General features: G+C 41.1%; 1 protein-coding gene and 1 long non-coding RNA gene across 2 annotated transcripts; one reads left to right on the forward strand and one right to left on the reverse strand.

Annotated features, from left to right (window-relative positions):
* Nucleotides 1–1,863: 1,863 nt before the first annotated feature.
* LOC125740888 (uncharacterized) lies at nucleotides 1,864–27,845 on the reverse strand. The gene is made up of 3 exons (XR_007397805.1): nucleotides 27,653–27,845; nucleotides 4,699–4,755; nucleotides 1,864–3,471 (listed from the first exon to the last, which is right to left on the reverse strand). It is a non-coding gene; the product is annotated as an uncharacterized LOC125740888 (long non-coding RNA).
* LOC125740885 (myosin-7-like) lies at nucleotides 8,178–23,917 on the forward strand. Its single transcript, XM_049012687.1, has 39 exons — nucleotides 8,178–8,196; nucleotides 8,441–8,474; nucleotides 8,901–9,110; nucleotides 9,395–9,538; nucleotides 9,632–9,788; nucleotides 9,920–9,947; nucleotides 10,495–10,600; nucleotides 11,566–11,658; nucleotides 11,754–11,817; nucleotides 11,913–12,011; nucleotides 12,093–12,196; nucleotides 12,288–12,426; nucleotides 12,595–12,713; nucleotides 12,810–12,959; nucleotides 13,066–13,236; nucleotides 13,426–13,735; nucleotides 13,866–13,945; nucleotides 14,068–14,273; nucleotides 14,631–14,754; nucleotides 14,841–14,977; nucleotides 15,079–15,334; nucleotides 15,457–15,699; nucleotides 15,779–15,955; nucleotides 16,089–16,234; nucleotides 16,319–16,409; nucleotides 17,001–17,390; nucleotides 18,767–18,893; nucleotides 18,970–19,088; nucleotides 19,176–19,372; nucleotides 19,460–19,643; nucleotides 19,727–19,892; nucleotides 20,226–20,350; nucleotides 20,706–21,014; nucleotides 21,174–21,377; nucleotides 21,486–21,782; nucleotides 21,900–22,004; nucleotides 22,128–22,223; nucleotides 22,777–22,911; nucleotides 23,793–23,917. The coding sequence occupies exons 3-39, from the start codon at nucleotides 8,910–8,912 to the stop codon at nucleotides 23,811–23,813; spliced, it is 5,820 nt and encodes a 1,939-aa protein (XP_048868644.1). The 5' UTR covers nucleotides 8,178–8,196; nucleotides 8,441–8,474; nucleotides 8,901–8,909; the 3' UTR covers nucleotides 23,814–23,917.
* Nucleotides 27,846–27,937: the final 92 nt, after the last annotated feature.

Below are 27,937 nucleotides of genomic sequence, written 5' to 3' on the forward strand. Positions count from 1 at the left end.
AGAAGCTATCTGATGAGTTTCAGTCTTACAAGAATCAGCACCAAGGGCCCTGGAGCAAACTGGTCTTTTGATCCCTTTCTCCATTCTGATCACATGCATACACACATTCATCATGGCAAAGAATAATTCACTTTGAAAACAGTCAACAACAATCAATGCTAATACTATTCACACAGGGATCTATCATTCCATGCACTTAAGTCAAAAAGCGCATAATGTATTCTCCCATCGACTTACGCGTGGAGTTTACGAGTGCTTAGGCCAGAAACGCACTTTGGCAGAAGAAGCACCAAAATTGTGTTTAAATGACCTCATTCTGCTACTGACATAAGTGAGGTTAATTGAATTTTTCACTACATGCTCTTGAGGGCTATATTAAGTCATGTGAATATCATCAACCCCTGAAGTCTCACCACTGAACAGTTTTTTTACTACTACAGTGACCTCAGATCTAGTGATGGGTGATTCCTCCAACTCTGCTTCCTCCAAGGAAGGCATGTCATTGGAACTGAGGAGCTCCTCAAAGTGCTCCTTCTGTCTCCCAATTATATTCCACTTGAGGTGAACAGCACTCCATCCCTGCCATGAGCAGTATGGGCAAAGTCCTAATTCCTCCTCCTGAATTTCCTAACACTTTGCCAGAATCTCATCAAGGACAAAAGAAAGTTATTTTCCAAAGCCCCACCGAACTCGTCCCACACCTTAAATTTGCTTCCATAACTGTAAGGTTGTGCTTTGCTGGGCCTCCTGGTACTTGTCAGCTGCCTCTGAAGTTCTACAAGCTAATGAAGCTTGGAAGGCCTCCTTCTTCAGGCTGACAGTGCCCTTTACCGCTGGTTCAGGGGTTGCTGCCACAACAGACACCTCAACAGTGGAGATATTAAACATAGCTCACTCGCCTCAATGTCTCCAGCCTCCTCTGGAAGGCAAGAGAAGTTCTGCTGGAGCTGTGAGTTGAGGTTCTCTTGTTCAGGGGCCTCTGCCAGAATCACCCTGCACATGCTCACTATACATTTAGGTCTAACAGGTGTGACTATCTTCACTTACCATCTGATTGAACTCACCACTAGGTGGTGGCCAGTTGACAGCTCAGTTCAGCTGGGGTTCAGATCGGGCAGGACATTCTTCTCAGTCATATCCTTCCGGTTACCCATGTGAGTGTGAAAGTCCCCCAGTAGAACAATGGAGTCCCTAGAGGGGCTGTCTACCAGCATACCACCCAAAGTCTTCAACAAAGCCAGATACTCTTTTCTGGTGTTTAGTCATAGACAAGGACAATAGTCAGAACCCATCCCCGACTCAAAGTTAAACAGAAGCTGCCCTGTCTTTCACTCAGGCGAATTCCAATGCACAAGCTCTGAACCAGGGAACTATGAGAAACCCACACCTGCCTGATGGCCCAAGGAAACCCCACAGTGAAATAGGGTCCAGTCCCTTTCTAGCAGCTCAGTCCATCCTCGTGGTACTGTATACCTGTTTGGAGTCAGGTTTCTGGATCCTTTAGTTCGTCACTGAAATAATACTTAGTGTGACCCATCACTTAGGACCAATTTGCCTTTGGAGACCCTCATAGAGCGTGTTGCCTCCGACATCAGGACTCTTAGGGTCATTGGGAGACACAAACCCCTCCACCGCAGTGCAGTGGTGATTCATGGAGGGGACAAAACAAGCACTAGTCCTACAATACTGTGATCTGTGAAGGGAGGCTAAATTTAATTTAACGTCAATATCCATGGATTATTTCATGCGAGACATTGTGACAGGGTTAACCCCTGCCATGCAGATTGGCTGCACAAGCTGTCTAGGAAACGAATAAACAATAACGACCTTGGACGACACGGTAAGTATAATAACTGCACATAGTCGCTGTGTAAAAGATATTTTAATGATGGAGATATTAAGCAAAACTCGATTGTTGTCTGTGTATTTCCTGAACCAGTATATAAAAAGAAACATGACAATTAGCAATTGTGTTTAATTAGCCAGCTCCTGAAGTACGACAATCTTTATAGTTCTATTGTAAATATTTTAAGCTGCTGTACAGCATAGGTTTTAATAGTGAATCAATTCAAACTTAATAAAAGGGGAATGTATGAAACTCTTTGCCTGCATATGGCCACGCAGACAGCTGGCAGTATTGAGAATAAGTGCATTGCTTCCATTGCGTTTGCTTTATGCCAGAATTTAAAGAGCATCATTTCTGGGGATATTTAGTTGACAGGTTTCCTTGTTCCCTTCCTTTTTGCTACATTGAGCAATATGAAAATAGTACCAATACCAGGCTTAAGTGTATTTACACAAACACATATATACATATGTGGCCATGTATTCATCTTTGTGGGGACTCTCCATTCATGTCAACTTTAACCAAGCGCTAAAGATAGCAAAGTACAAGACATCTGGCATTTTTAGATTTTTGATTGCATTCACAGATTTTTAAAAAACCTGAATTTGCCTTTGTGGGGACCGAAAAATGTCCTCACAGGGTCAAAATAGCAGGTTTTTAATCACATTGTGGGGACGCTTGGTCCGCAATGCAATATATACATGACTATGCACACATACACACACTGCTATTATTTTCTACACGATGATGACCAGCCCTGCCCCCACCCCAAAGAAAATGTCGTTTATCTGGGTAGTCAGTGTATATTTGCTCAGAACCAAAAGCACAATTCAACATTAGATTATATGCAAATTAAGAGTAATGAAATAAAAACTAGCAGGAATTTCTTCTGCTTGGCCAGAAGAACCCCAATTCCATTCCCAAACTTTTTCTCAGGTAATGAAGTATTGATTAGTCATACACGGTCTGTTGCTGGGTGAGTTTCGAAATACATGGGTGTTGGGTGGTCACTGCAAACGCTGGGATGACTTTAGGAGAGGTTTTGAAATGCTAAGCTAACACACCTATACAGATGTAATATAGATTCACACCAACATGAAGATCATTTACAGTATCGTCCTCTTTCACTGCCTAAGACTGCAGAGTATTGTATTTTGTTTTCTCTTTTTTTCATTTTTCTGATTGAATTTCTGAGGTTAGTGGCACAGTGTATGAAATCACGCAGCTACAGGTCAGGAGCTTCAGTTAATGCTCACATCAAACACCAAAAGGGGGTTATTTAAAGTGACTTTAAATCTGAACGCGGCATGGTTGAGCGGCATGAGTATTTCAGAAACTTATTTACCAGGCTTGTCATGCAAACCGTCTCCAGGGTTTTCAGAGAATAGGCTGAAAAAGAAAGAAACATCCAAAGAGCGGCAGCTCTCTGGGTGAAAATGCCTTGCGACGGCAGAGGCCAGAGAATAATGGCCAGGCTGGTTCAAGCTGATATAAAGGCAACAGTAATTCAACCATTTGTTACCACCAAGGTATGCAGTAGAGCATCTCTGAACGCACATCACGTCGAACCTTGAAGCAGATGGGCTACAGCAGCCGAAGACCACGCTGGGCGCCTCTCTTGTCAGCTAAGAACAGAAAACTGAGGGTTCAGTGGGCACAGGATCATCAAAATTGGACATTGGAAATATTGGAAACACATTGTCGGGTCAGATGAATCTCGATTTTTGCTGCAAAATTCAGATGGTAGGGAGTTTGGTGTAAACAATGTGAAAGCATGCATCCATCCTGCCTTGTATCAATAATTCAGGCTGCTGCTGACGGTGTAATGGTGTGGGGGATATTTTCTTGCCACACTTTGGGCCCCTTAGCACCAATTGAGCATCATTTGGTGCTAACCCTAACCCTACCTGAGCATTGTTACTGACCATGTCCCTTTATGACCACAGTGTACCCAGCTTCTAATGGCTACTTACAGCTGCATAACATGCCATGTAACAAAACTCATATTTCAGACTGGTTTTTTGAACTTGACGATGAGTTCACTCATCAAATGGCCTCCACAGTCAGCAGATCTCAATCCAATAGAGCACCTTTGGGATGTGGTGGAACGGGAGATTCGCATCATGAGGATGCAGCTGACAGATCTAAAGCATCTGTGTGATGCTGTCATGTCAATATGGACAAAAGTCTCCCTGGAATGTTTCAAGCACCTTGTTGAACCACTAGGAATTAAGGCAGTTCTGAAGGCAAAAGGGGCCCAACCTGGTGATAGCAAAGTGTACTTAACAAACTGAGTGAATATAGTGAGTGTATACAGATACATATCTGCAATGTTACAATAAGCAAAGCTTACTTAATGTGTTTCCGACAGACTAAAAAAGATTACATACTATATAAATATTTGTATATATTACTTTTGTATTACATATACAAAACCTTAATATTCCCCATTATCATGTATTAGGGATATCAGAACAGCATATAATATTAATAAATCATCGACACAACATTTTTAAAATCTTTTTTTTTTTTTTGTATTTTTGTTTCTTTTCTAGGCAAATATATACATTTTTTTTGCATTATAAATTGCTTTCGCAACATATCAGTTTCAAGGATCAATTTGTGTTATATTAGGTCAAAAAACGATCAATGGATTTCTTTCTTCCCTTTACCCCGATATAGATAATAATGAAATATATGTAACAGCTTATAATGAATAAAATAAAATCTCGTACTAAGCTACATTCATTTTGACACGTATAAGTTGACTGATTTACCAAATCTGATTCTGATCTCAATATGGTCTCCTATGGAAATGAATAGCAAAATCCGTAACAAACTGCACACCTTACCTGCGAATGTGCCCTGTAGTTCCCACTGTTGAGTGCCATCCCTCCGCGTCCTGAAATCTGTTTGTGCCATCAGGAGAAGAACAAAAAACACATAGTGCAAGATGATGGATACTACAGAATTATTCTCTTGGCATAAATCCTCACAAGGTTGTGTTGTGACCCAATAATTTATGCCCTTATCTATATTTCATTAGGGGAAAAAAGGCTTTAAATCCAGTAGGGAATATGTTCTAATTTCATTGCATTATTTTTATTTTGGAAGTGTTTTATAAATTATTCTAATTTATGCAGTTGCCAATTGTCCAAAGTGATGTGTGATGTCATCAGTAAACGTGAGTGGGGGATGTCCTAGTTAACATCTGTGAGCGTTCTGTGCTTCTCGCAAACTCCAACACTCAACTGGGAATGATAAAGTTGCCAGAAGGAGGACGGAATTGTATCTCTTTGGGAGGTCAACAATTACATTACCCCTCACATTTTATCATTCATTCTGCGTCTGCAATCAGATGTAGTACACCGCATACAAGTCAGCACCTACTCATTGCCATCCAGCGTCCGATTCCTCTGATTTCAAACTAAGATGGAATCAAATGTGCTTTCAAGCGCTTTCACATTTTCTTTATATGTGAGCGCTGGAATGAGGCAATTTGGTGTCTGGATCGTAGAACAATATCCGAGAAGTTCAACGGGAAAGCAAATAAAAACAGGTGAAAAGAATCACGCTTTCTGCCTTTCAAATGAGCACTAATAATAGGAAGATGATCTGGAGTCATGTTGCGGCATCTGTCAAGTGCAAAGCTAAGTTGCCATTGTGTCAGGGTGGCCGCTCACCTGTTAGTGCACCACCAAATAGGCCCATGGACAGCTGCTTAAAGTGTCAGCGAGGAGAAGACAGCGTCATGACCAAATGCTAGTGCTAACTAAGGGTCCTCGGGGTGTTGACTGGCTTGGAAAGACAGTCACAGACGCTAACAGCTACGGAAGCCAGAGTGCAGACGCCTTCATGCTATTTCTATGGTCTGTGTCACAATGACAGAAATCTTGCACTTGCCTTAACATTTTGTTTTATTTCCTGACCTGATACTTAGCACCGTGTCTGTTGTTACAGTATTTCTTCACTGCTCATTTGCACCATTGGACAAAGAAAGGTGAATAGCACCCTTCTAGTACAAGACATGGGGAACAGACAAGCATTAGTCCTAGAAGAACGAAAAAGCACCAACAGGTTTATCTACCATTTAACTTTACAGACGCTCCTCTACTTACGAACTTTCAGACATACGAACGAAGAGCACTGTGAGTCCAAATTGTGTTCACTGGGCTCCCGTTTCCAGTCCACAACAATTGGTCTCCACAAAACAAAAAAAAATTCTGCGCGCCAATTCCAGGTAGTACGACTTCCGGCCGCTACTCCCGCCGCGCAGCAGCCTAGCCTGCGTACTCCCAGCGTCCTAATTATTTTACCCTTAAAATGATGTTGAATAACGACTTACAAACATTTCAAGTTAGTTATTTGTTAGAGTTCGAGTCTGAATAATGTTTTATTATTGTCCTATAATATTAGTTATTAACGTATATTAAAGTTGTTAAAGTATGTTAGGGTATTAAGGTATATTTACATGGCTATGAATGTTCTATGAATGCATTATGAAGGTGCAGTTAATGTACTGCCAATAATCTAATAACATGCCAATAACATAATATACTAAAAGTCAACAAATGTAATAAATAGCTAATAATGTAATAACATTATTGGCAAAATGTATTACATTATTGGCCAATTACGTGACCTTTAGTATAATAAGTACTGAGAAATGTATTACTATTAGGATGTCATTTACATTATCGGCTGCTACATACAGTTGATGTTCACTATATTATATTATATTTTATATTTTTTAGTATGCCTTGAGTACAATTGTACTTTTGTGCTTTTTCAATTTCATGAGATTCCGCCATTTTTGAAACCTTGTTTTGTGGTTTAACTGTCTAGTACTTACTCTGTGTATGTTTGTGTGTGTGTGTGTGTGTGTGTGTGCGCATGTGTGCAGTCCAGGTATACCTTACCTTGTGGGGACCAAATGTGTGTGTGTATGTCAGAGGAGAGCATGATGGGATATGTTAACTGTACTCGTTCAATGGCAAATACAGGATCGTTTCAATCTTGCAGTTACAGTTCTTTCTTAAAGTACTTTTTTCTTCTGTTGCATGAAGCGTCTTCATTCCATGACACAATCAAGTTGAATTTTCTATTTCTGTGATGAATGTACCTGCAATTAGGGAACCAGTTAATTTGACCTCAACCTCACAATTGGGTAGAAACCAAATTAGATTTCTAGATGTAATGTATTACGACTGTATTTCATTTAATTTGATATTATAGCCTAAAAAGCATACAAAACAAACTTAAGGTTCTAAGCTTTACTTTATGGCTTCATGTCTTTATTTATGTCCCCATAGACCTTTAAACAAAGGTCACCTGGTTAAGTGATCATACACAGCTGCAATGACTGAAGTCTAGACCTCACTATTCTTCACAAGCTGTCCTCCTCAATCAATGGGTGGCACTCAGTAGGAATTTCACAAGGCTATCTTTGTTCTCAAGGATACATTGAAGGAAACAATGCAGTGACAGCAACATGGGTAACAATGACACTAGAAGTAGCATGCTCTGTCAAGCTTTGAGATGATTGGTGGGTGATAAACCAAGTGGACTATGTGACTTTGTGCTGACCTTGGTCTGCGTTTGCACCCGAATCAATTTAGGAACAATTTAATACTTGCCACCTTATTGTTTTTCATGCCTAAAACAACTTTCGAAGAAGTAAGTTCAAAAGGTGTAGCGTAATGAAATTGCTATGTTTTAAACGCCTGAAAAAGAAAGATGATCATTGTACAGGTTCATGGTGCACGGTATAGCATCATTTACCATAGATTTTTTTAGATTACATTGTTTCGATTACTACAATGGTTTGTAATTGCATATAGAGACATGAAACTGCAAATAAACAATTATGTTAAATACGATAAAAGATTCAGGTAAAAGTCTAAAAGCTGTGAAGTGTTCGAAGACTTATTTGCCCTATATTACTGTTACATTGCAGTCAAAGAAATGAATGAAATTGTATTGTATATTCTATTACAGAATTAATGTAGACTAAATCCCGGTTTTATAAATCAAAATAAAAGGCAGAACCCTATTATCTCTTGTTTGTTACAATTATATCTAATTCCACAAGATGCTGTATGAATATGTTTTACCTCTTGAAGAAAGATGATCTCTGAGTCACAGTTGTAAAAATAAAACTAGGACCAAAGAAAATAAAAATTTGATATGACTGTGAGTGCATAGTGCCACACTTTTCATTCTGAGACATTGTCTCTTCCCATATAGAGAACGTGACGCTCATGATTCATGAAGCACCACCGAATTAGGAAAGGGAGTTCTTTATAAAAATCAGATGAGCTACTCAACTCAAGGAAGCTCACTACAGCAAGGTACGAGGTGAAAGTCTGTTAGACTCTATTAAGGAAACCTCAGGCTTTGTATTTTGTTTATGCAAGAATGTTATTTTAATAACTATAGCAGAACGATATAGCAGAACAATAGCAGAATTTGATATGCAATTTTACCTGACTTATCCAACAGCTTCAGTTTACAGTAGGTTTGCTGTTTACTACTCAACTGCTTGGTTCTACAAACGTATTCAATATTTGCTTGTTTTCTCTGACTGTTTTACAGGGTAAAGACTTAAAAGCCACTTTTGCAAAACTAGGTAAGGCTTTCTGCATTTATTAATCAATTGTAATTCTGAAAGCTGTGGGTATTTGCTAATGAATCAGGTGACTGAAGTGCTTCATTTACATGTGTTCAGAGTTGTGCTTTATAATAAAATGTTACAAAAATAAGGACATGCAATTGAATTATTTTATCTTATATGGTTTAGTATCGTTGTCTATCTATAGAACACACATTTGTGTTCTTAAATTTTTTTTTTATAGACAACAGGTGTCTCCATGGTGCTGTTTATTTCATGCAAATGTATGAAACAATATGTGGTTTCAGATGCTATTTGAAAGCTCCACAGATTTGTGGTGGATAATCTGTCATGGTCATTAGCATTTGTGTAAAAAAAAAAATCTCAAACAATAAATCTATATCATAAGGAAACTCCAAGCTAATGATGACATATACATAACAGACATTAAGCATGGGGGATGCAGCGATGGAGGAGTTTGGGGCAGCGGCCTCCTACCTGCGGAAATCCGACAAGGAACGTCTGGAGGCACAAACTCGCCCCTTCGACATGAAGAAGGAATGTTTTGTGCCTGATGCTGAAGTGGAGTATGTCAAGGCCACCATTACCAGCCGAGATGGAGACAAAGTAACTGCTCAGACAGAGCAGGGGAAGGTATATAAGTGACTTATTTGTAAATAACTAAAATGAACATTTTTCCTGCAAAAACGCAGCTCAATATTTCTGTTGTTCCATTTGTGGGATATGACTGTATAGTATTGTTTTCCCCAAAAAGCACAAGTTCTGTAACACAAATTGAATGAAAATGTGTAGAATGAATCCAGTTACGATGGGCTGGCTGATTTCGTATTACTGATACCTATCTAAACTGTGCACAGTGTTAGTCAGGCTTCATATGTTGAGATGTTCACAGTTACAATAACTGATTCTGCCTATAGACCGTCACTGTGAAGGAGGCTGATGTCAATCCTCAGAACCCGCCCAAGTTCGATAAAATCGAAGACATGGCGATGTTTACCTTCCTGCATGAGCCCGCCGTGCTGTTTAACCTCAAAGAGCGTTACGCAGCCTGGATGATCTACGTGAGTGTAGAACCGCAGATACACATTTTGCTCAGCTCACCCTTTCAGATCCAGCAGAAACATACTGACTTATTTGGTCTGTATCCCCTGCAGACCTACTCTGGGCTCTTCTGTGTCACTGTCAACCCCTACAAGTGGCTGCCAGTCTATGATCCCGCTGTAGTGACTGCTTACAGAGGAAAGAAGAGAACTGAAGCTCCTCCTCACATCTTCTCCATCTCCGACAACGCTTATCAGTACATGCTGTCAGGTAAAAACTCTTCGTCATGTACTTTGATTATAATAATGTTCATGTTGATATTTGAAAAACGGTTTTCTTGCAACAATTTAAAAAAAATCTGTCTATTTATATGAAAATATGTCTATTTATCCCACTGCCAGACAGAGAAAACCAGTCTATCTTGATCACGTGAGTCTGTTTCTCATTATTTGTCTTAATACAGCTTTTTGTGAGTATTTTAAACTGTTTTGGCTCATACTACACATATTCCATTACTTATGTAATGGCCTGGCATATTTGTGTATTGTTTCATTTTAAACAATATTATCTTTAATATGCTCATTTAAATATATCACGTACACCTTTATATACAATATACAAATTTGCAAAATTGCTGGAATAATTTGGCTTTGATCACCGGTGCAATCTTGGCTTTGTAATTTGCTCTATTTGCTTTATGTCTCCGAGCAAGAGCGTTAGGAGCATCTCTGCCAAATGTTTTACAAGGGATGTGTTGGCTGTTCGCTAATTCTGTGTTCTAGCTAATAATGACAGATATTTGGTGAAGCAATATCAAAGAAACACAACTGCCGCTCATACTTTCTGACAAGTAGGGTGAAAGTCTGAAGACAGCTGCATTAAAGAGGGTGACATGAGGGACCTCAGCTCGGTCAAAATCGCGGTGAGAAGACAGACAAAGAAAATAAAATAATATATAATCTGTTTCTACGCTCAGTGGAGAATCTGGTGCTGGAAAGACTGTGAACACCAAAAGGGTCATTCAGTACTTTGCTAGCATTGCTGCCGTGTCTGGGAAGAAGGATGCAGCTCAAGAGAAAAAGGTAAACCCCCTCACTCACGATGAAGAGTGAATACTGTCCATCTTCCAACCTCTTATCCTAAGCAGGGTCTTGGGAAAAGTGATTATTACATTAACACACTCAAATAAAAGGCCAAACCTAACCTCTATCACACAGAAATGGGAACAGGTCACTCCTTAGTGAGTAAAGTCAAGTCTCAAGTCAATTCAGTGCAGGTCTGAGTCAAGTCTTGAGCCTTCGGCTTCCAAGTCCAAGTCGAATCCAAATTTTTCTGTCATTTTTTGCTGTCGAGTCACAAGTCATCAGATTTGTTACTCAAGTCCAAGTTGAGTTGCGAATCATGTGACTCGAGTCCCCACCTCTGTCCGTGTTTTTACGCAATGGGAAATTGGAAATCACACATCTGACTATCTAAAATCAGACAATTTGCAAGACCGCATTAATTGTATTGTATCCTTGAATCAAAAACCTGCTGAAGCAAAAACCTGAAACAGTATCATGTAAGTTATGTCCTTCATTGACAGAGACAGGTTGAAAAGAGAGTCTCCATTCCATTACAGTTGTCTTCGTGCATTTTTTAGGTCTGTATACATGCAGAGAGTGATGCATTTTCTCAACAAACGATCTCAGGAGATCTTGCGTTCAGCAAAATTAAAATGCAGACAGTAGACAATTAATATAGACTGAAAAAAATAACATTACAGTATTCAGATGGGGACAGTAATCTCAAGTCTTTTCGAGTTCTATGGTTCAAGTCAAATACTGACTGGAGTCTTTTGACCTCAAGTCTAAATCGAGTCTGAGTCTCTCCATCATTGTTGCAGAGCCGACTCACAAGTCATCAGATTTGTGACTTGAGTCTGAGTTGAGTTGCGAGTTATGTGACCCAAGTCTCCACCTCTACTATCACTCGCACATATGAGTCAATAAAGAGTCATTTTAAAAATTAATTCTTGTTAGATGACAGCTGCTTTTTCTTTTATTAGGGGACCCTGGAGGATCAAATCATCCAGGCCAACCCAGCCCTGGAGGCCTTTGGTAATGCAAAGACCATCAGGAATGACAACTCCTCAAGATTTGTGAGTATTATTTACAAGATTAAAAATGATTATGAGCTTCAAATATTTAACTAAGACATATTTGCTACATTTCACGTTATTTCTTTTCTAATTAGGGCAAGTTCATTAGAATTCACTTTGCTGCCAGTGGAAAACTAGCATCTGCTGATATTGAAACCTGTAAGGAGACTTGTGATTTTTAACTGTTGTAAATTGCTCATGGGCTGCTTAGAGACCCACATATTAGATAAATACATTTTCTTACTTACTCCCAGATCTTCTTGAGAAGTCCCGTGTGACATTTCAGCTCAAGGCTGAGAGAGACTATCACATCTTCTACCAGATTCTTTCACAAAGGAAACCAGAATTGCTGGGTAAGTAGAGATGTCTGTTCCATTCTAGAATCGTCTGGTATCTACATCAGTAGATGCTAATTTTTTTTATATTTTCCTTAGAGATGCTGCTCATCACCAACAACCCCTACGACTATGCCTACATCTCCCAAGGAGAAACCACTGTAGCGTCTATCGACGATGCTGAAGAGCTGATTGCGACTGACGTGAGAACCTCATTATTTAAGAAGATATGCCTTTCTATGCAGGTTGCATATCATAAAAAGCAGAGAATTGCATTTTGTCTCTTCCCTTCAGGATGCCTTTGATGTGCTGGGCTTCACTCAGGAAGAGAAGAATGGCATCTACAAGCTGATTGGCGCCATCATGCACTATGGCAACATGAAGTTCAAGCAGAAACAGCGTGAGGAGCAGGCAGAAGCTGATGGCACTGAGGGTGAGTCTGCTGTGTAAAAAAACAGTTTTATTAATGATAAAGGTATTTTAATGATCCAGTTATATTAATGATTATGATTCTTGTGAGCGTGTGGGTTGTGGGTTTTTCACTGGCAATTTAGAAACTCTTGCTGCTTTGTACTTAAATGTATTTACATGTTTGGGTCAGATGCTGACAAATCAGCTTATCTAATGGGCCTGAACTCTGCTGACCTCATCAAGGGCTTGTGTCACCCAAGGGTCAAAGTAGGAAATGAGTGGGTCACCAAAGGACAAAATGTCCAGCAGGTAAGTATTTAATGCTGTAAAAGAAAAGCATTTAACAACAACAAATGGTATCTTAATCCCAGAGTTTTCCCTAAAATCTTCATTTTTCCATTACAGGTGTACTATGCCATTGGTGCTTTGTCAAAATCAGTATATGAGAAGATGTTCTTGTGGATGGTGGTGAGAATTAACCAATCACTGGACACCAAACAGCCTCGCCAGTACTTCATTGGTGTGCTGGATATTGCTGGTTTTGAGATCTTTGACGTGAGTTCCTCTAAAACTATACCTTTTTCAAATCTTTCAATATTCGAATGCTGATGTATTTTTAAATAACATGAAGAAAATATCAATGCCTGTAAATCTCTTGCAGTTCAACACTTTTGAGCAGCTGTGCATTAACTTCACTAATGAGAAGTTGCAGCAGTTCTTCAACCACCACATGTTCGTCCTGGAGCAGGAAGAGTATAAGAAAGAGGGCATTGACTGGGAGTTCATTGACTTTGGCATGGACTTGCAGGCTTGCATTGATCTCATCGAAAAGGTATGTTATACACAACATTTTTGCTTGGGTTTGAAAGAAGTTTTGAAAATGAAATGCATCGTCTAGTTTTTGTAACCATGGTCCATAATAAGCATGTCTTCTAACTTTCAAAATCCATAGAAAACTCTCTGTTCAGATAATCCTTTTGAATAATCAGTGTATTTGCATTTTCAATTCCCTTACCATCAGCCCATGGGCATCATGTCCATCCTCGAAGAGGAGTGCATGTTTCCCAAGGCCAGCGATGCCTCCTTCAAAGCAAAGCTGTACGACAACCATCTGGGAAAATCTGCCAACTTCCAGAAGCCCAGGATTGTTAAAGGGAAACCAGAGGCCCATTTTGCCCTGGGTCACTATGCTGGCACTGTTGATTACAACATTACCAACTGGCTGGTGAAGAACAAGGACCCTCTGAATGAGACTGTGGTGGGATTGTACCAGAAATCATCGCTCAAGTTGCTGGCTATGCTGTTTGCCAACTATGCAGGGGCAGATTCAGGTACCTATCTAATAAAGATAGGAGTCCGTTAAATAATTTACAGTTGTGATGTAATTTAAATACAGCTGAAGTTGTAAACAAATAACTATTTAGGACAGCAACCAAACATTTTTCTTCCATCTTAATATAGCACAAGAATCTGGAGGAAAAGGTAAAGGAGGAGGAAAGAAGAAGGGATCCTCCTTCCAGACTGTGTCGGCTCTGCACAGGGTGAGCGTGAGAACCAGTTCAGCATACCTGATCTCCTTAATGCCATCTCATTCACTGAATTAACATAATACACTTCTCAGAACCTGGAAATTAATCTGTTATTGTTTTTTTTCCCATTTTAGGAGAACCTGAACAAGCTGATGACAAACCTGAGGTCAACCCACCCTCACTTTGTGCGCTGCATCATCCCCAATGAGACCAAGACTCCCGGGGCCATGGAGAACCCTCTGGTGATGCACCAGCTACGCTGTAACGGTGTGCTGGAAGGCATCAGGATCTGCCGAAAGGGCTTCCCAAATAGGATCCTCTACGGAGACTTCAAACAGAGGTCTGTCTCTCTTACCATAGAACCTATTTTGGTGATTTACTACACTGCATAATAATTTATGAAAATACGAGCAATATCTCCTAAAACGCAAACGTTTATTTTTCCTTGCATCATTCATATTTACTTTAGGTCCCCATCAACAGAACTGGTGAAATCACATAGCCTTGTGTACCTGTGGCTATAATATAAATTTCAAGATCTTCAAACAGCAAGAAAACACAACCTTGTGCATTTATCTCACACCTTATAATCATTTTTCTCCATCTTTCACAGTACCGGCTTCACTATAACTAATGCGAAACATAAATAACAAAAACAGATTGTCGTAAACTGCTGCCAATTACTGTCCAAATGCAGATACCGGATCCTCAACCCTGCAGCCATCCCAGAGGGGCAGTTCATTGACAGCAAAAAGGGGGCAGAAAAACTGTTGGGCTCTTTGGATATTGACCATCAGCAGTACAGATTTGGACACACCAAGGTAAAGAGGCGCATTTACAGGCTGAAAAAATAATCATCTGAATGAGGAGTGAAAAAGGAATGACAGGCATTATTTCATTCTTCCAGGTTTTTTTCAAGGCCGGTTTATTAGGTCAGCTTGAAGAGATGAGGGATGACCGTTTGGCACTGATATTGACAGGCATCCAGGCTAGAGCACGCGGCCTTCTCGCAAGGGTTGAGTTCCAAAAAATTGTTGAGCGAAGGTAAAAAAAAAATAAAAATAAAAAAGCACAATGTGCAAATTTAGTTCATGTGCACGGAAACCTGCAGCCAGCAGCTAAGTGTGTTTTGTTCCAAATCATAGGGATTCCTTGCTTGTGATCCAGTGGAATATCCGGGCCTTCATGGGTGTGAAAAACTGGCCCTGGATGAAGCTCTACTTCAAAATCAAACCTCTGCTTAAATCCGCTGAGACTGAAAAGGAGATGGCCAATATGAAGGAGGAGTTCCTGAAACTGAAAGAGGCGTATGCAAAGTCAGAGGCCCGCAGGAAGGAGCTAGAAGAGAAGATGGTCTCTCTTCTCCAAGAGAAGAATGACCTGCAGTTACAAGTCCAGACTGTATGTGTGAATGTATAAAATTGTAAAATATGCTTATGTTTACAGGTTATATATTATGCATGAATAATTACTGTTATGCTTTGATAAGTGTGAATCTATAATTGCATACTTTTTCACGTCAGGAGCAAGATAACCTCTCTGATGCTGAAGAAAGATGTGAAGGACTGATAAAAAACAAGATTCAGCTGGAGGCCAAAGTCAAGGAGATGACCGAGCGACTGGAGGATGAGGAGGAGATGAATTCAGAGCTGACTGCTAAGAAGAGGAAGCTGGAGGATGAGTGTTCTGAGCTTAAGAAGGACATTGATGATCTGGAGCTCACTCTGGCCAAAGTGGAGAAGGAGAAGCATGCAACTGAGAACAAGGTTAGAGTCTCTCGTGATGATGATCTACAGAATGAATATGGGGAAGCATGCATACTGACAGTCAGCGGTCTGTACACAGGTGAAGAACCTGACTGAGGAAATGGCAGCTCTGGATGAAATTATTGCCAAGCTGACAAAGGAGAAGAAAGCTCTACAAGAGGCTCACCAGCAAACGCTGGATGACCTGCAGAGTGAGGAGGACAAAGTCAACACACTGACCAAGGCCAAGGCTAAACTGGAGCAGCAAGTCGATGATGTGAGTTTCTTAATGAACATAAAAGAAACACATTAACTTTTCAAGAACTTATTTGTGAGGGAAACCATTTCTGAGAAGAATGAAGACACGTAGTCTGTGAAACGAAAGTCTGACATGTTATGCTAAACCCCAGCTTGAAGGTTCTCTCGAACAAGAAAAGAAGGTTCGAATGGATCTTGAGAGAGCCAAAAGGAAGCTAGAGGGTGATCTGAAGCTGACTCAGGAAAATGTGATGGACTTGGAGAATGACAAGCAGCAGCTTGAAGAGAGGCTAAAGAAGTAAATTTATACTGCATACCGTAATTAAAGAATATATGGGACAATGTGTACAATATTTAAAATAGATCTATTTCCTCATTGCAGGAAAGATTTTGAGATAAGTCAACTCAACAGTAAAATTGAAGATGAGCAGTCAGTAGGTGCACAACTCCAGAAGAAGCTGAAAGAACTGCAGGTGATCTTTAAGTAGTTACAGCTTTTTATAATTGTTTATACGACTAATTTCAAACTCCCATTTTCTCAAAACTCTACACACGACCCTCACTAACAACACAAAGAACAGAACATCTCACGTCTCTTGCAAAATGAAAGTGCTATCAAAACTATGCAATCCAGTCTCAAAATGGTATTTTTTCTATCACAATTATAAACACATGAATATATGCATGTCCCTTTCAGTGATCTAGCATGCTGATGTGCTCAGTGGAAAACACTGCCAGCTGTTGTAGTGCCTTTTAAGCCTTTTTTTAATGTTACACTTAAAGATAATATAGTAGCCAGTAAAACTCCATGTGAACTGCTTACTCGAGTATCTATGGACAGACAGACACTACTGCGGGACAAAAACATTTAAATGCAAAATGCATTGCTTTGAAAAAATATTCAAACTGGGGGAGGGTGATTCGAATTTTGGGTTTCAGCGATTTTGTCTTAGGTTGCACTGACAATGTGTAAACGACTATAGAAAACTCCAAGAAACAGGAAATCACAGTCTATGGTATAGAAAAACGAAACTTTCGAATAACCCTCAAAAATAAACTTTTAGGCTCGCATTGAGGAGCTAGAGGAGGAGCTGGAAGCAGAGCGAGCTGCCCGTGCCAAGGTGGAGAAGCAGAGAGCAGACCTGTCCAGGGAGCTGGAGGAGATCAGCGAGAGGCTGGAGGAAGCTGGTGGAGCCACTTCTGCCCAGATCGAGATGAACAAGAAGAGGGAGGCAGAGTTTCAGAAACTGCGCAGAGACCTAGAAGAGGCCACACTGCAGCACGAAGCCACGGCAGCCACACTGAGGAAGAAACACGCCGACAGTGTGGCTGACCTGGGCGAGCAGATTGACAACCTGCAGAGAGTGAAGCAGAAGCTGGAGAAGGAGAAGAGCGAGTTACGGCTGGAGCTGGATGATGTCGTCTCCAACATGGAACAGACTGTGAAGGCTAAGGTCAGGAGGGGTCTCCTCAGTAACACAGTAGCAATTTCGTGCTTTACAGTTTTTCTCAATTGCTAAGCCACATTTCCTGTTATCTTCCATCCCTTTTCTCAAAAAGGCAAACACAAAATGTAATTTTCATTTAATTACATTAACAAAACCTATCATTGTTCTTATGAAATTGAATCAAAACTTTATCTTTGCTCAAAACCAAGCACTCCTTTCAGATGACACACAACGCTCGTTGGTACATAAGCACTACTGATCATCCATGACACTAAAAGAAAATGGTTCATAGCATGTAGAGAAGTGCATAATGCATATGGTCTTGCATGTTGAGTAGCAACATTGGAAACCATCTGCACAACTGTAGAGGACAAAGTAAAAATATCCAAATGAAAAGCACATTAGAGTACAACTGCCAAGCCAAAGTCAAGGAAGAATATACATTCCAGCAAACATGAGGCATCTTCCAGATGTGTAGACCATATCTATAATCCGTCAGTCAGTCCAGTAGCGTATCTGTATGTCTGCATCATCAAACATCTGACTGTGACTCTGCTTGAACATAGATATGCAGTTCAATATTCGAATGTCTTGCTAGGTGATTTTTTTTGGACATTTGTGGACATGCAAGACAGGTGCACGACACAATATTGGACATTTAGAAGGCATCTTATGAACTTTCATTTTGCCTACCCAGGGGACATATTTCCAATGTCTTATGAGATGTTGAAAAGACGTCTTTTGAATGTATGATTCTACCTCATCATCAAGTCTCAGGGCATTGCCAGGACAGAGTACTCCATCAACATCACAGGCAATGTTCTCGCTTGCTAGGAAAGGGGGGAAGAATCCTCTGTTGTGACCCTTCCATGCCTTCACATTGAAATGTGGTACTATGGCACTCTATGGCACTCTATGGCACTCTTTGGCACTCTATGGCACTCTATGGCACTCTTTGGCACTCTATGGCACTCTATGGCACTCTATGGCACTCTCATCTGGCACATATTCTCTGTTCTAGTCACTAACTGGCTTCCTCAAATGTTTACAAACATGTGTGAACAGTTTTGTGTCATTGACATTATATGATGACTGCCGTGTGCTTGCTGTGTTTGCCTTTAGCGGCCTGAGTCACCAGGGTGCAAAATATATTTTGGTGAATGACAATGTGTTTAAAGTTTTTCAAAAAGGGTTACTCAGGTGAAAATTGTATTTAACTAGGCAAACACTGTTTACAACAGAGTGATAATCTGATAAATAAGAGTTTGACAATTTTGTTTCAAGAATGAGGTTTTGTGTTTTAGCAACTCAGAAAAACTGTAAATTAAAATTGACACAATACAGAAAAATCAGAATTATTCAATTTCAAATACGCATTTCAGACAAATTTGGAGAAAATGTGTCGAACCCTGGAAGACCAGATGAGTGAATACAGAACGAAAGCAGAAGAAAGTCAACGTAGCATCAATGATTTCACCATGCAAAAGGCTAAGCTTCAGACCGAAAATGGTAAGTATGTCCATTACACACTACCATGACCAAGAAGTGGAGAGTATACAATTCTCAACATTTTTCTGCATTACAGGAGAACTTGCTAGGCAGCTAGAGGAGAAGGATGCACTCGTCTCCCAGTTAACCAGAGGAAAACAGTCCTATACTCAACAGATTGAGGACCTCAAAAGACAACTGGAAGAAGAAGTCAAGGTAAATCATAAGATCCTGCATATGTATAATTCAGTAAACACTATACAATAAACCTGACCTTTTGTACCATTTTTCTGTATATACCAGGCTAAGAATGCACTGGCCCACGCGGTACAGTCTGCTCGCCACGACTCAGACCTGCTGAGGGAGCAGTATGAGGAGGAGCAGGAGGCCAAGGGGGAGCTGCAGCGTAGTCTCTCCAAGGCCAACACTGAGGTGGCTCAGTGGAGGACAAAATATGAGACTGATGCCATACAGAGGACCGAGGAGCTGGAAGAAGCCAAGTCAGTACAGTAAAGTACTTTTATAAATGTGAATGGCTGTGCTGTGACAGCAAACTAAACAGCATCCACCCCATCCATTCTGCCCAGGAAGAAACTGGCTCAGCGTCTGCAAGATGCAGAAGAGGCTGTGGAAGCTGTTAATGCTAAATGCTCCTCGCTGGAAAAGACCAAGCACAGGCTGCAGAATGAGATTGAAGATCTCATGGTGGATGTAGAACGATCCAACGCAGCTGCTGCCGCTCTGGACAAGAAGCAAAGAAACTTTGACAAGGTAATAATGAGGAACAGGAGTGTCTGCAATGTAAAGGTAAATCCCAGAGCTGATTCTTAAAGTCTTGATGCATGTGTTGTCAGGTCCTAGCTGAGTGGAAGCAGAAGTATGAGGAGTCTCAGAGTGAGCTGGAGAGCTCCCAGAAGGAGGCCAGGTCTCTGAGCACTGAGCTGTTCAAGCTAAAGAACTCTTATGAAGAATCCCTGGATCATCTGGAGACGATGAAGAGAGAGAATAAGAACCTGCAAGGTCATTTTCAAAAATCCCTTAGTTTTAAAATACATTCTATTAAATAAATATGAGAAATCCTCCAGGTGTGCTGTGGCAGCCTCACGCCTCCGTTCCTACTGTGCGTGGAGTTTGCATGTTTTCCCTATTGTACAGGTTTCTTCCAGGTACTCTAGTGTCCTCCTGTTGTCCAAAGACTTGCGGTTAGGCTAGTTGATTTGCCCATAGAGTATGATTTTGTGTATCTGAGTATGTTCCCTATGACAGACTGATGCTCTATTCAGGGTATGCACCAGATAAACAGTTAAAAGATGGGTGGATGGTATCTTAAATTGCTATCCCTATTTTCAATAGAGGAAATCTCTGATCTGACTGAGCAACTTGGTGAGAGCGGAAAGAGTATCCATGAACTGGAGAAGATCCGTAAACAACTGGAACAGGAGAAGGCTGAGATACAGGCTGCCCTGGAAGAAGCAGAGGTAAGTAATGCAGAATGTATCTGGAATATAATTTGATTACTATAGTTGGTAGTCAATCTACTTTTATTATGCTGTTAAAAGTAAACTTGTGCCTGTCTATGTTATGTTGACTGGCAGATAGCAATGGAGACATTGCTATAGCATTATATTAAGGAATAAGTTGGGTTTTTTAGGCAACTGTTACTGTATCATTAGTGTGTTATAATGGTAAATGCATGTTTACTGTGATTGACTAGCACTGAGTCCAGAGTGTACTGCTGCCTTATATTAGGCTCTTGGACTCTCCATTTACCTTGCTCAGTATAAGCACTTGGAAGATCAATGGATGGAGGTATATGTATATCCACCCCTGTAGGCTTCTCTAGAGCACGAAGAGGGAAAGATCCTGCGAGCCCAGCTTGAGTTCAGTCAAGTAAAGGCTGATATTGAACGCAAGCTGGCTGAGAAGGATGAGGAGATGGAACAGGCCAAGAGGAACCAACAGAGGGTGGTAGATACCCTGCAGAGCTCCCTGGAGGCAGAAACCAGGAGCCGGAATGAAGCCCTTAGGCTGAAGAAGAAGATGGAGGGTGACCTCAATGAGATGGAGATCCAGCTCAGCCAGGCCAACAGACAGGCAGCTGAGGCTCAGAAGCAACTGAAGAGTCTCCATGCACATATGAAGGTAAACTACCAATCTGCTGTTTTGTTTTTTTCCCAGTACACAGTACATGCTGTAGGTGAGTTAGGGGAAATCACTTTGTAATCATTTTTATGCTATTATTTCATAATTGCACAGTCTTCATTTCTCCTTCAATAACAGATGTAATGCACAATTTTTCAGGATGCTCAACTGCAACTGGATGACTCCCTACGAGCAAATGATGACCTGAAAGAGAACATCGCCATCGTAGAGAGACGTAACAACCTTCTGCAGGCAGAGCTGGAGGAGCTGAGGTCCATGGTGGAGCAGACAGAGAGGGGTCGCAAGCTGGCTGAACAGGAGCTTCTGGATGTCAGCGAGAGGGTGCAGCTCCTGCACTCCCAGGTAAGGAAAGAATTATATAAGAATTATATCTGTCTAGTCCTAGTCTAGATGATATAGTGTGTTCTTCACTGGGGATCTCCATTGTCCCACATCTCTCCGACTGTGTAGAACACCAGCCTGCTCAACCAGAAGAAGAAGCTGGAGGCCGATACATCCCAGCTTCAGACTGAGGTGGAGGAGGCTGTGCAGGAGTGTAGGAATGCTGAGGAGAAAGCCAAGAAAGCCATCACTGATGCTGCCATGATGGCGGAGGAGCTGAAGAAGGAGCAGGACACCAGCGCTCACCTGGAGCGCATGAAGAAAAACATGGAGCAGACGATCAAAGACCTGCAGCACCGGCTGGATGAAGCCGAGCAGATTGCAATGAAGGGGGGCAAGAAGCAGGTGCAGAAGCTGGAGGCTCGTGTGAGTATCTAGTTTGTAACTGATATCTTGCTCTGCAGACTACAAAGCAATTAACATTCACTGCTCTTCTACAATACCGATTTCTGTGGGTAATGATTTTTCATTTGTGAATTGCAGGTGAGAGAGCTTGAAAATGAACTGGAAATTGAGCAAAGGAAAAGCAGTGATTCTATAAAGGGAATCCGCAAATATGAGAGACGCATCAAGGAACTCACCTATCAGGTCTGTCCTGCCTTTCTCTGTTCTTCACTTACTTTTCTGTCACGGAGAGCAACATGCAGAAATCTGGTTATATATAAAAAATGGTTTCGATTTTTTACATTGACACATTTTCTAAATGGGTAGACTGAAGAGGACCGAAAGAATCTGGCCCGTCTGCAAGATCTGGTGGACAAACTGCAGCTGAAGGTGAAATCGTACAAGCGGACTGCAGAGGAAGCTGTAAGTATACAGACAGAGTAACTTAAAACCAAACTTGAGTAAAAGGAGAGATACCTTACTGGGAATATGACTAGTAAACATAGAAAGCCACTCATTAAGATACCACTTGAGTAAGTCTTACATTACATCTGATATTAACATTAATTAAGCAACAAAAGTTTTTAGCTGGTATTACATGTACACTAAAGTGGTGGTAAATGTTAGTCATTTTGGTACAATTACTTTCAGGCGGCACTGCCCTTTCTGTGATAGTTTGTCCATGCAAAATGTAATGCAATTTACGGCTGCTGTCAATAGAAGTATATTAGAGTACAAAGTGTAGAATTTCTTTAAAATTGTATTTGAGTAGAAAGCGAAGGTTACTAATATCGGTAATAACTGAAATACGAAGTTTCCAAAATAATACTTAAGTACTGCAACAAAGTACAATTATTCAAGTACCACACGCTACTGCACATAGATTATATTTTATATGTCTTAATGGGGACCTTAATACACACAGCATAATTCCTCAGGCCAATCATGTGTTGTGGTCCATATTTCCGTGACCCAGGAGGAACAAGCTAACACCAACCTAGGCAAGTTCCGCAAGCTGCAGCACGAGCTGGACGAGGCCGAGGAGAGAGCCGACATCGCCGAGTCGCAGGTCAACAAGCTGCGCGCCAAGAGTCGCGACGTCAGCTCCAAGGTAAAGGAAACATGCTTGGACGTTTGCATGCTATAACTGTGTCTTTCGCTTGTGTGCATAATCATGCCACTTCTAAAGGCGAAGGCTTCCGAACAGGCCAGGCTAGGCCGCTCTCTCCTGGCTTTAGCTTCTTCAGGGGGAATCCTAGATGTTCCCCAGCCAGCTGAGATAAATAATGGCTCTGGTATCTCCTGGGTGTGCTCCAGGGCCTCCACTCAGTGGAAATTGCCCAGTACCGCTCCCTTCCACTCTGAAATGGCAGCATCCATTATGAAATCACTGATCCACCTGTGATGCAAAGGAGCAATCGCTCCATTCCAGCCTCCAAACTACGATACTTCCACTGAGAGTGAGCCCCGCAAGTCACTTATATATATATATATATATATATATATATATATATATATATATATATATATATATATATATGACCTTGTTGTGTGCGTCATTATCCATAACACATGCAGATTAGTGAGAATATGGATATAGATGGACTGGTAAATCACTGGCCTCTTTTGACTTTTTATCTCCCTCTATACTTCCACGGATCTGCTTGGTGTCCACAAAACTGCAGCCACTGAACCAGTCTGCCTCTTATCCTCACGGTTTCAGTTCGATTCAGTCTTATTTTTCTACAAAGTCTTTCACAGCAGTCACCCCAAGGCGTCTTCCATGAGAGTGATACACGACTATATCATTTATACAGAATAACACAAAAATAGGGGAAAGGATCAACAGAGACCCTTGTAAGGGTCCAATGTGAACACTAATGTATCATGTAATTTAGGTCTGATGCAATGGTGGTGCTTATGTTACCAAGTCTTCTCACTTTCCTCCTTCTTTCTGTCATCCACGGTCCCAATCCCACCTTCCCATTACAGAAAGGCCATGATGAAGAGTAAAGCTCTCGGATGGCGCCTCCTGAGAACCTGCATGCCGTGTGCTAGTCCCCCCCCCCCCCACGTTGTATCTTTGTAGAATAAAACGTTTTTGCAACTGACACAAAGCTCTCTTCATTGACCCCACTATTTATAAAAGTCATTACTAGAGACTGTCACCATGTCCACCGTTAAAATTCGAACCCCGTTCCTTTCTATGTGAACCCTTCTTAATGGTTTTGAATTGAATGGCTTTCTTTTGGTCTTAACAATTTTTTTTTTATATATCACTGGAAAGACATGCATTTCTATTAGAAGATAAGATAAACAACCAATATTATTCAGTAATTATAGCTTAAGAGCATTCATGAAAATATTAAAGAGCATTATACGACTATCCATCAATCTTCACATATCAAAACCTCACCAATTTGTAACAGTAAATACCCAAAATATATTTACAAAATACTTTCTAGAAATATGTAATAAAAGAATATGAATTTATTGCGCATTGTAATGAGAAATCTTTGGGGCAGGGCACCAGAACAGGAGGAAATAATCAACGTCAAACTGGCTTCATCTCCATTTGCAGTCAAATCCTACATAGACCGAACGGAGGCCTTGCACATTTAGGGTGTATCATGGTGAGGTTGAAGCCGAGGCTTGTATGCATCTGTGGTAGGTACACCATTTGCAGTTCAGAATAGGTGATCCACCTGAAGCTAAGTAGGCTTGGGACCGGCCAGTATTTGGATGCGAGACCAACTAGGAAAGATGGGTTGCTGCTGGAAAAGGTGTTGGTTCGCCCAACTGGTCGGGCCGCCCTGTGGTCTGTGTGGATCCCAATGCAGTGATGGGGACACTGTGCTGGAAAAATGGCACCATCTTTTGAATGAAAATGTAAAACTGAGGTCCTGACCCTCTGAGTTAAAAAAAAGACCCCTAGACATACTTTTGAAACAGTAGGGGTGCTATCCCAATGTTCGGGCTAAAAATCACATACAGCCTCCTACAATAATTATTTGCTGTTTCCAACTGGCGAATTCTCACCTGCCCCTCAGAACACTATGTGGTGAGGGCACTGGCACAGAATGACTGAAGTCGCCTGATCCAGGTGGGGGGCCACACAGTGACAGTGGCTGAAGTGGCTCCCCTTTGCTTCCGAAAAGCACTATATACTGTAAATGTAACATTCATTCATTTTTTTGCCAAAGTTCTCCATCAAGACGTGTATTTATTGACTGAATCACGGCGTCAATAAGGTTTGCAGCCTCGTTTAGGGACTATGAGGTAAAAGTGGACTGGGTTCAGTGTTTCCAGTTCTGCTTATTATAAGCGATTTTGTGCTTATTATTTTCCATAAAGTTGCTAATGAATGTTGTGCTATACAGATGCAGCATGTTTGTGGTAAACGATGAGGCAGTGAACAATGTTTACTCAACCACAAGGTGGCATTTTTTATATGTACACCATTCACTCCTAACGACACACACACACACACACACACACACACACACTGCCCACTGTACAGGTCACCCCAACTACCCACACCACACACAGTTAGCACACGCACCCCACTATGTATAACAATTAATGCTACATGTGACATTACTGAACTACACAGCAACAAGACAAGATATGACAACGACACTAAATTATTTACACCCGCCAATACCGCTCCAACTCGCCACACTGCCCCATGGGTGGCCCCAGCGCTAAGGTATTGTCACTCACAGAATGGTTTTGGCTTGTTTCCCCATAGTACTTTCTTATTTAGGCAATAAGTGAGTAATGACCGACAGTTTGAGATGGAGCCGGCTCCAAAATCCCTCCCAGGACATTTCACATGGTATCAACTAATAAAGGTGAAATATAACAGGGAGCTGTAATGCTGATATGTTATAAATACAGCTGTTTGTAACATGATGATCCTTTTGATCCACAGAAATGAGTAACCCTGCTTGTCACTTGGGAGGCCGGGATTTGATTCCTTGATGGTGAGGGGGCTCTGCTAAATAGAAATAGATGGTCATTTAAATGACATGCTGAGAAACAGAAACACAGTTTTTACTTTTTTACTTTTCACACATTTATTGTTCTACATATGACCATTCCAGTCACACAAGCAAATCTCTTCTTACTCACTCACAATAGTTGGAACACTCGTAGTAATAGCACTATTATCAGATGCTTTACCAGTTTAATAGAAGACAACAACATTAAGAGTTGGGACACACAACTGAAACATCCATCCATTTTCCAAAACGATTATCCTTCGGGGTCGCGGGGGGTCCGGAGCCTATCCTGGAAGCAATGGGCACGAGGCAGGGAACAACCCAGGATGGGGGGCCAGCCCATCGCAGGGCACACTCACACACCATTCACTCACACATGCACACCTACGGGCAATTTAGCAACTCCAATTAGCCTCAGCATATTTTTGGACTGTGGAGGGAAACCGGAGTACCTGGAGGAAACCCCACGACGACATGGGGAGAACATGCAAACTCCACACACATGTGACCCAGGCGGAGACTCGAACCCGGGTCCCAGAGGTGTGAGGCAACAGTGCTAACCACTGCACCACCATGCCGCCCCATACAGTGCTAACCACTGCACCACCATGCCGCCCTACTGAAACATTATAATCTTATTATAAAATTCAATACCATTTGGGGACAAACATGTGAGGTAAAGACATTTATTTAAGAAATACAACTAAACAGAATGAGACCATCTAAACAGAAATGAACAGAAACTAAACAGATTTAAGACTACAAACGGTGCAAAAATACTGAATCACCGTTACACTGGTCTGATGACCTTATGTGTGCCAGCCTGTGTGTTACATCATATCCATCTACAAGCTCTTTTGATCTACAGGACGCTCTACTGAGCAGCTGAAGCCTTGAGAAATTAACCACTTTTCAATGCAATTGACAGGAAAACTTCAAAGCTTCAAGGGCCCTGACAACCAAAATAAATGTCGAATAGCTTAAGCTTCAATAAATTGAAGACTGCAAATAAATTCGGGAGAACATTTCAAAATGAATTTGAGGGAAGCGCTTCTTTACCCACCGTATAGAATAGTCTTCCTGTTAGTGTAGGACAAGCTAAAACCCTGGGTTCCTTTAAATCAGAGCTAGATAAGATTTTAACAGCTCTGAGCTACTAATTAAGTTCTCCCCAAACAAGCCTGATGGGCCGAATGGCCTTCTCTCGTTTGTAAATTTCTTATGTTCTTAAGACGCTGTATGTGGTCATTATTGGATCAAGCACAAGAGGGGGGGGCAAGCATGCAGGGAAATCTAGGAATCAAGAGCAGCCGGCAGTAGTTCATAGCAAGCAGTACCTCACAGTGAGGAAACTGGCTAGACCAGTTATATAGGTCAGTCAATCAACTGGCATTATATCCCTTGCCAGTCACTCAGATTTTTATGCCCTTTTCTCATGCATCCAACTTGTTACCCAAGAAAACTGACTGCCATTTAATATATCTCAGATCATGATTAGCGCAATTGTTCTGAGATAATCGCCATTATTCATTGGGTGGTGGTAATGATCTGGCTCTTCAGTGTATGTATGTGTATGCGTATGTACAAATATATATAAATTATAAATATAAATATATAAATAAATAAGACAAAAAATAAAAAGCATGCTATTTTGCCCTACATTACTAATCACAGGAAGTATAAGGATCTAAGTGAAAGCAGTTGTACTCTTTAATGTTAACGTTATTAATTTTAATTATACAATTCTGCAAAAAAAATTACCAAAGTTTATCATAACACTGCCTGTAAAGTCAAGTTGTCTTCTTCATCAAAATAAAAAATTCAAATGAGCATGGAACGTGCCCTTACCTCCTCGCCTCTTTGGTGCCCGATCCCGAGTACAGTCTGTCACATAGGTCCTCATCATCATCACAGTAGCCTGTTAAGACCTTCATGAGGAACAGGAGGGAGAGTCGTGCTGGTTACTAATTGCAGATCCCCTATTGATGCAAATCTTCGCACTGCTGAGATCCTGCTTACATTACAAATATTCCCGTGACGACCTCTCACCTCTGGCCGGCCTGCACCTGCTCTGAGATGGAATACGGCCTTGTGTGGCCTTGACCTTTTTGTGGAGAAACAATTCTAAGGTCT

Source organism: Brienomyrus brachyistius, chromosome 4 (genome assembly GCF_023856365.1).
Source record: "Brienomyrus brachyistius isolate T26 chromosome 4, BBRACH_0.4, whole genome shotgun sequence".
NCBI classification, from domain to species: domain Eukaryota; kingdom Metazoa; phylum Chordata; class Actinopteri; order Osteoglossiformes; family Mormyridae; genus Brienomyrus; species Brienomyrus brachyistius.

Bases quoted from the DNA above. Each gene is read 5' to 3' on its own strand.
- LOC125740885 (XM_049012687.1), top strand. From the start codon at position 8,910: ATGGGGGATGCAGCGATGGAGGAGTTTGGGGCAGCGGCCTCCTACCTG. The intron at 14,978-15,078 runs GTAAAAAAAAAA...TCCAAATCATAG, and splicing joins CAAAAAATTGTTGAGCGAAG to GGATTCCTTGCTTGTGATCC. The intron at 16,410-17,000 runs GTGATCTTTAAG...ATAAACTTTTAG, and splicing joins AGAAGCTGAAAGAACTGCAG to GCTCGCATTGAGGAGCTAGA.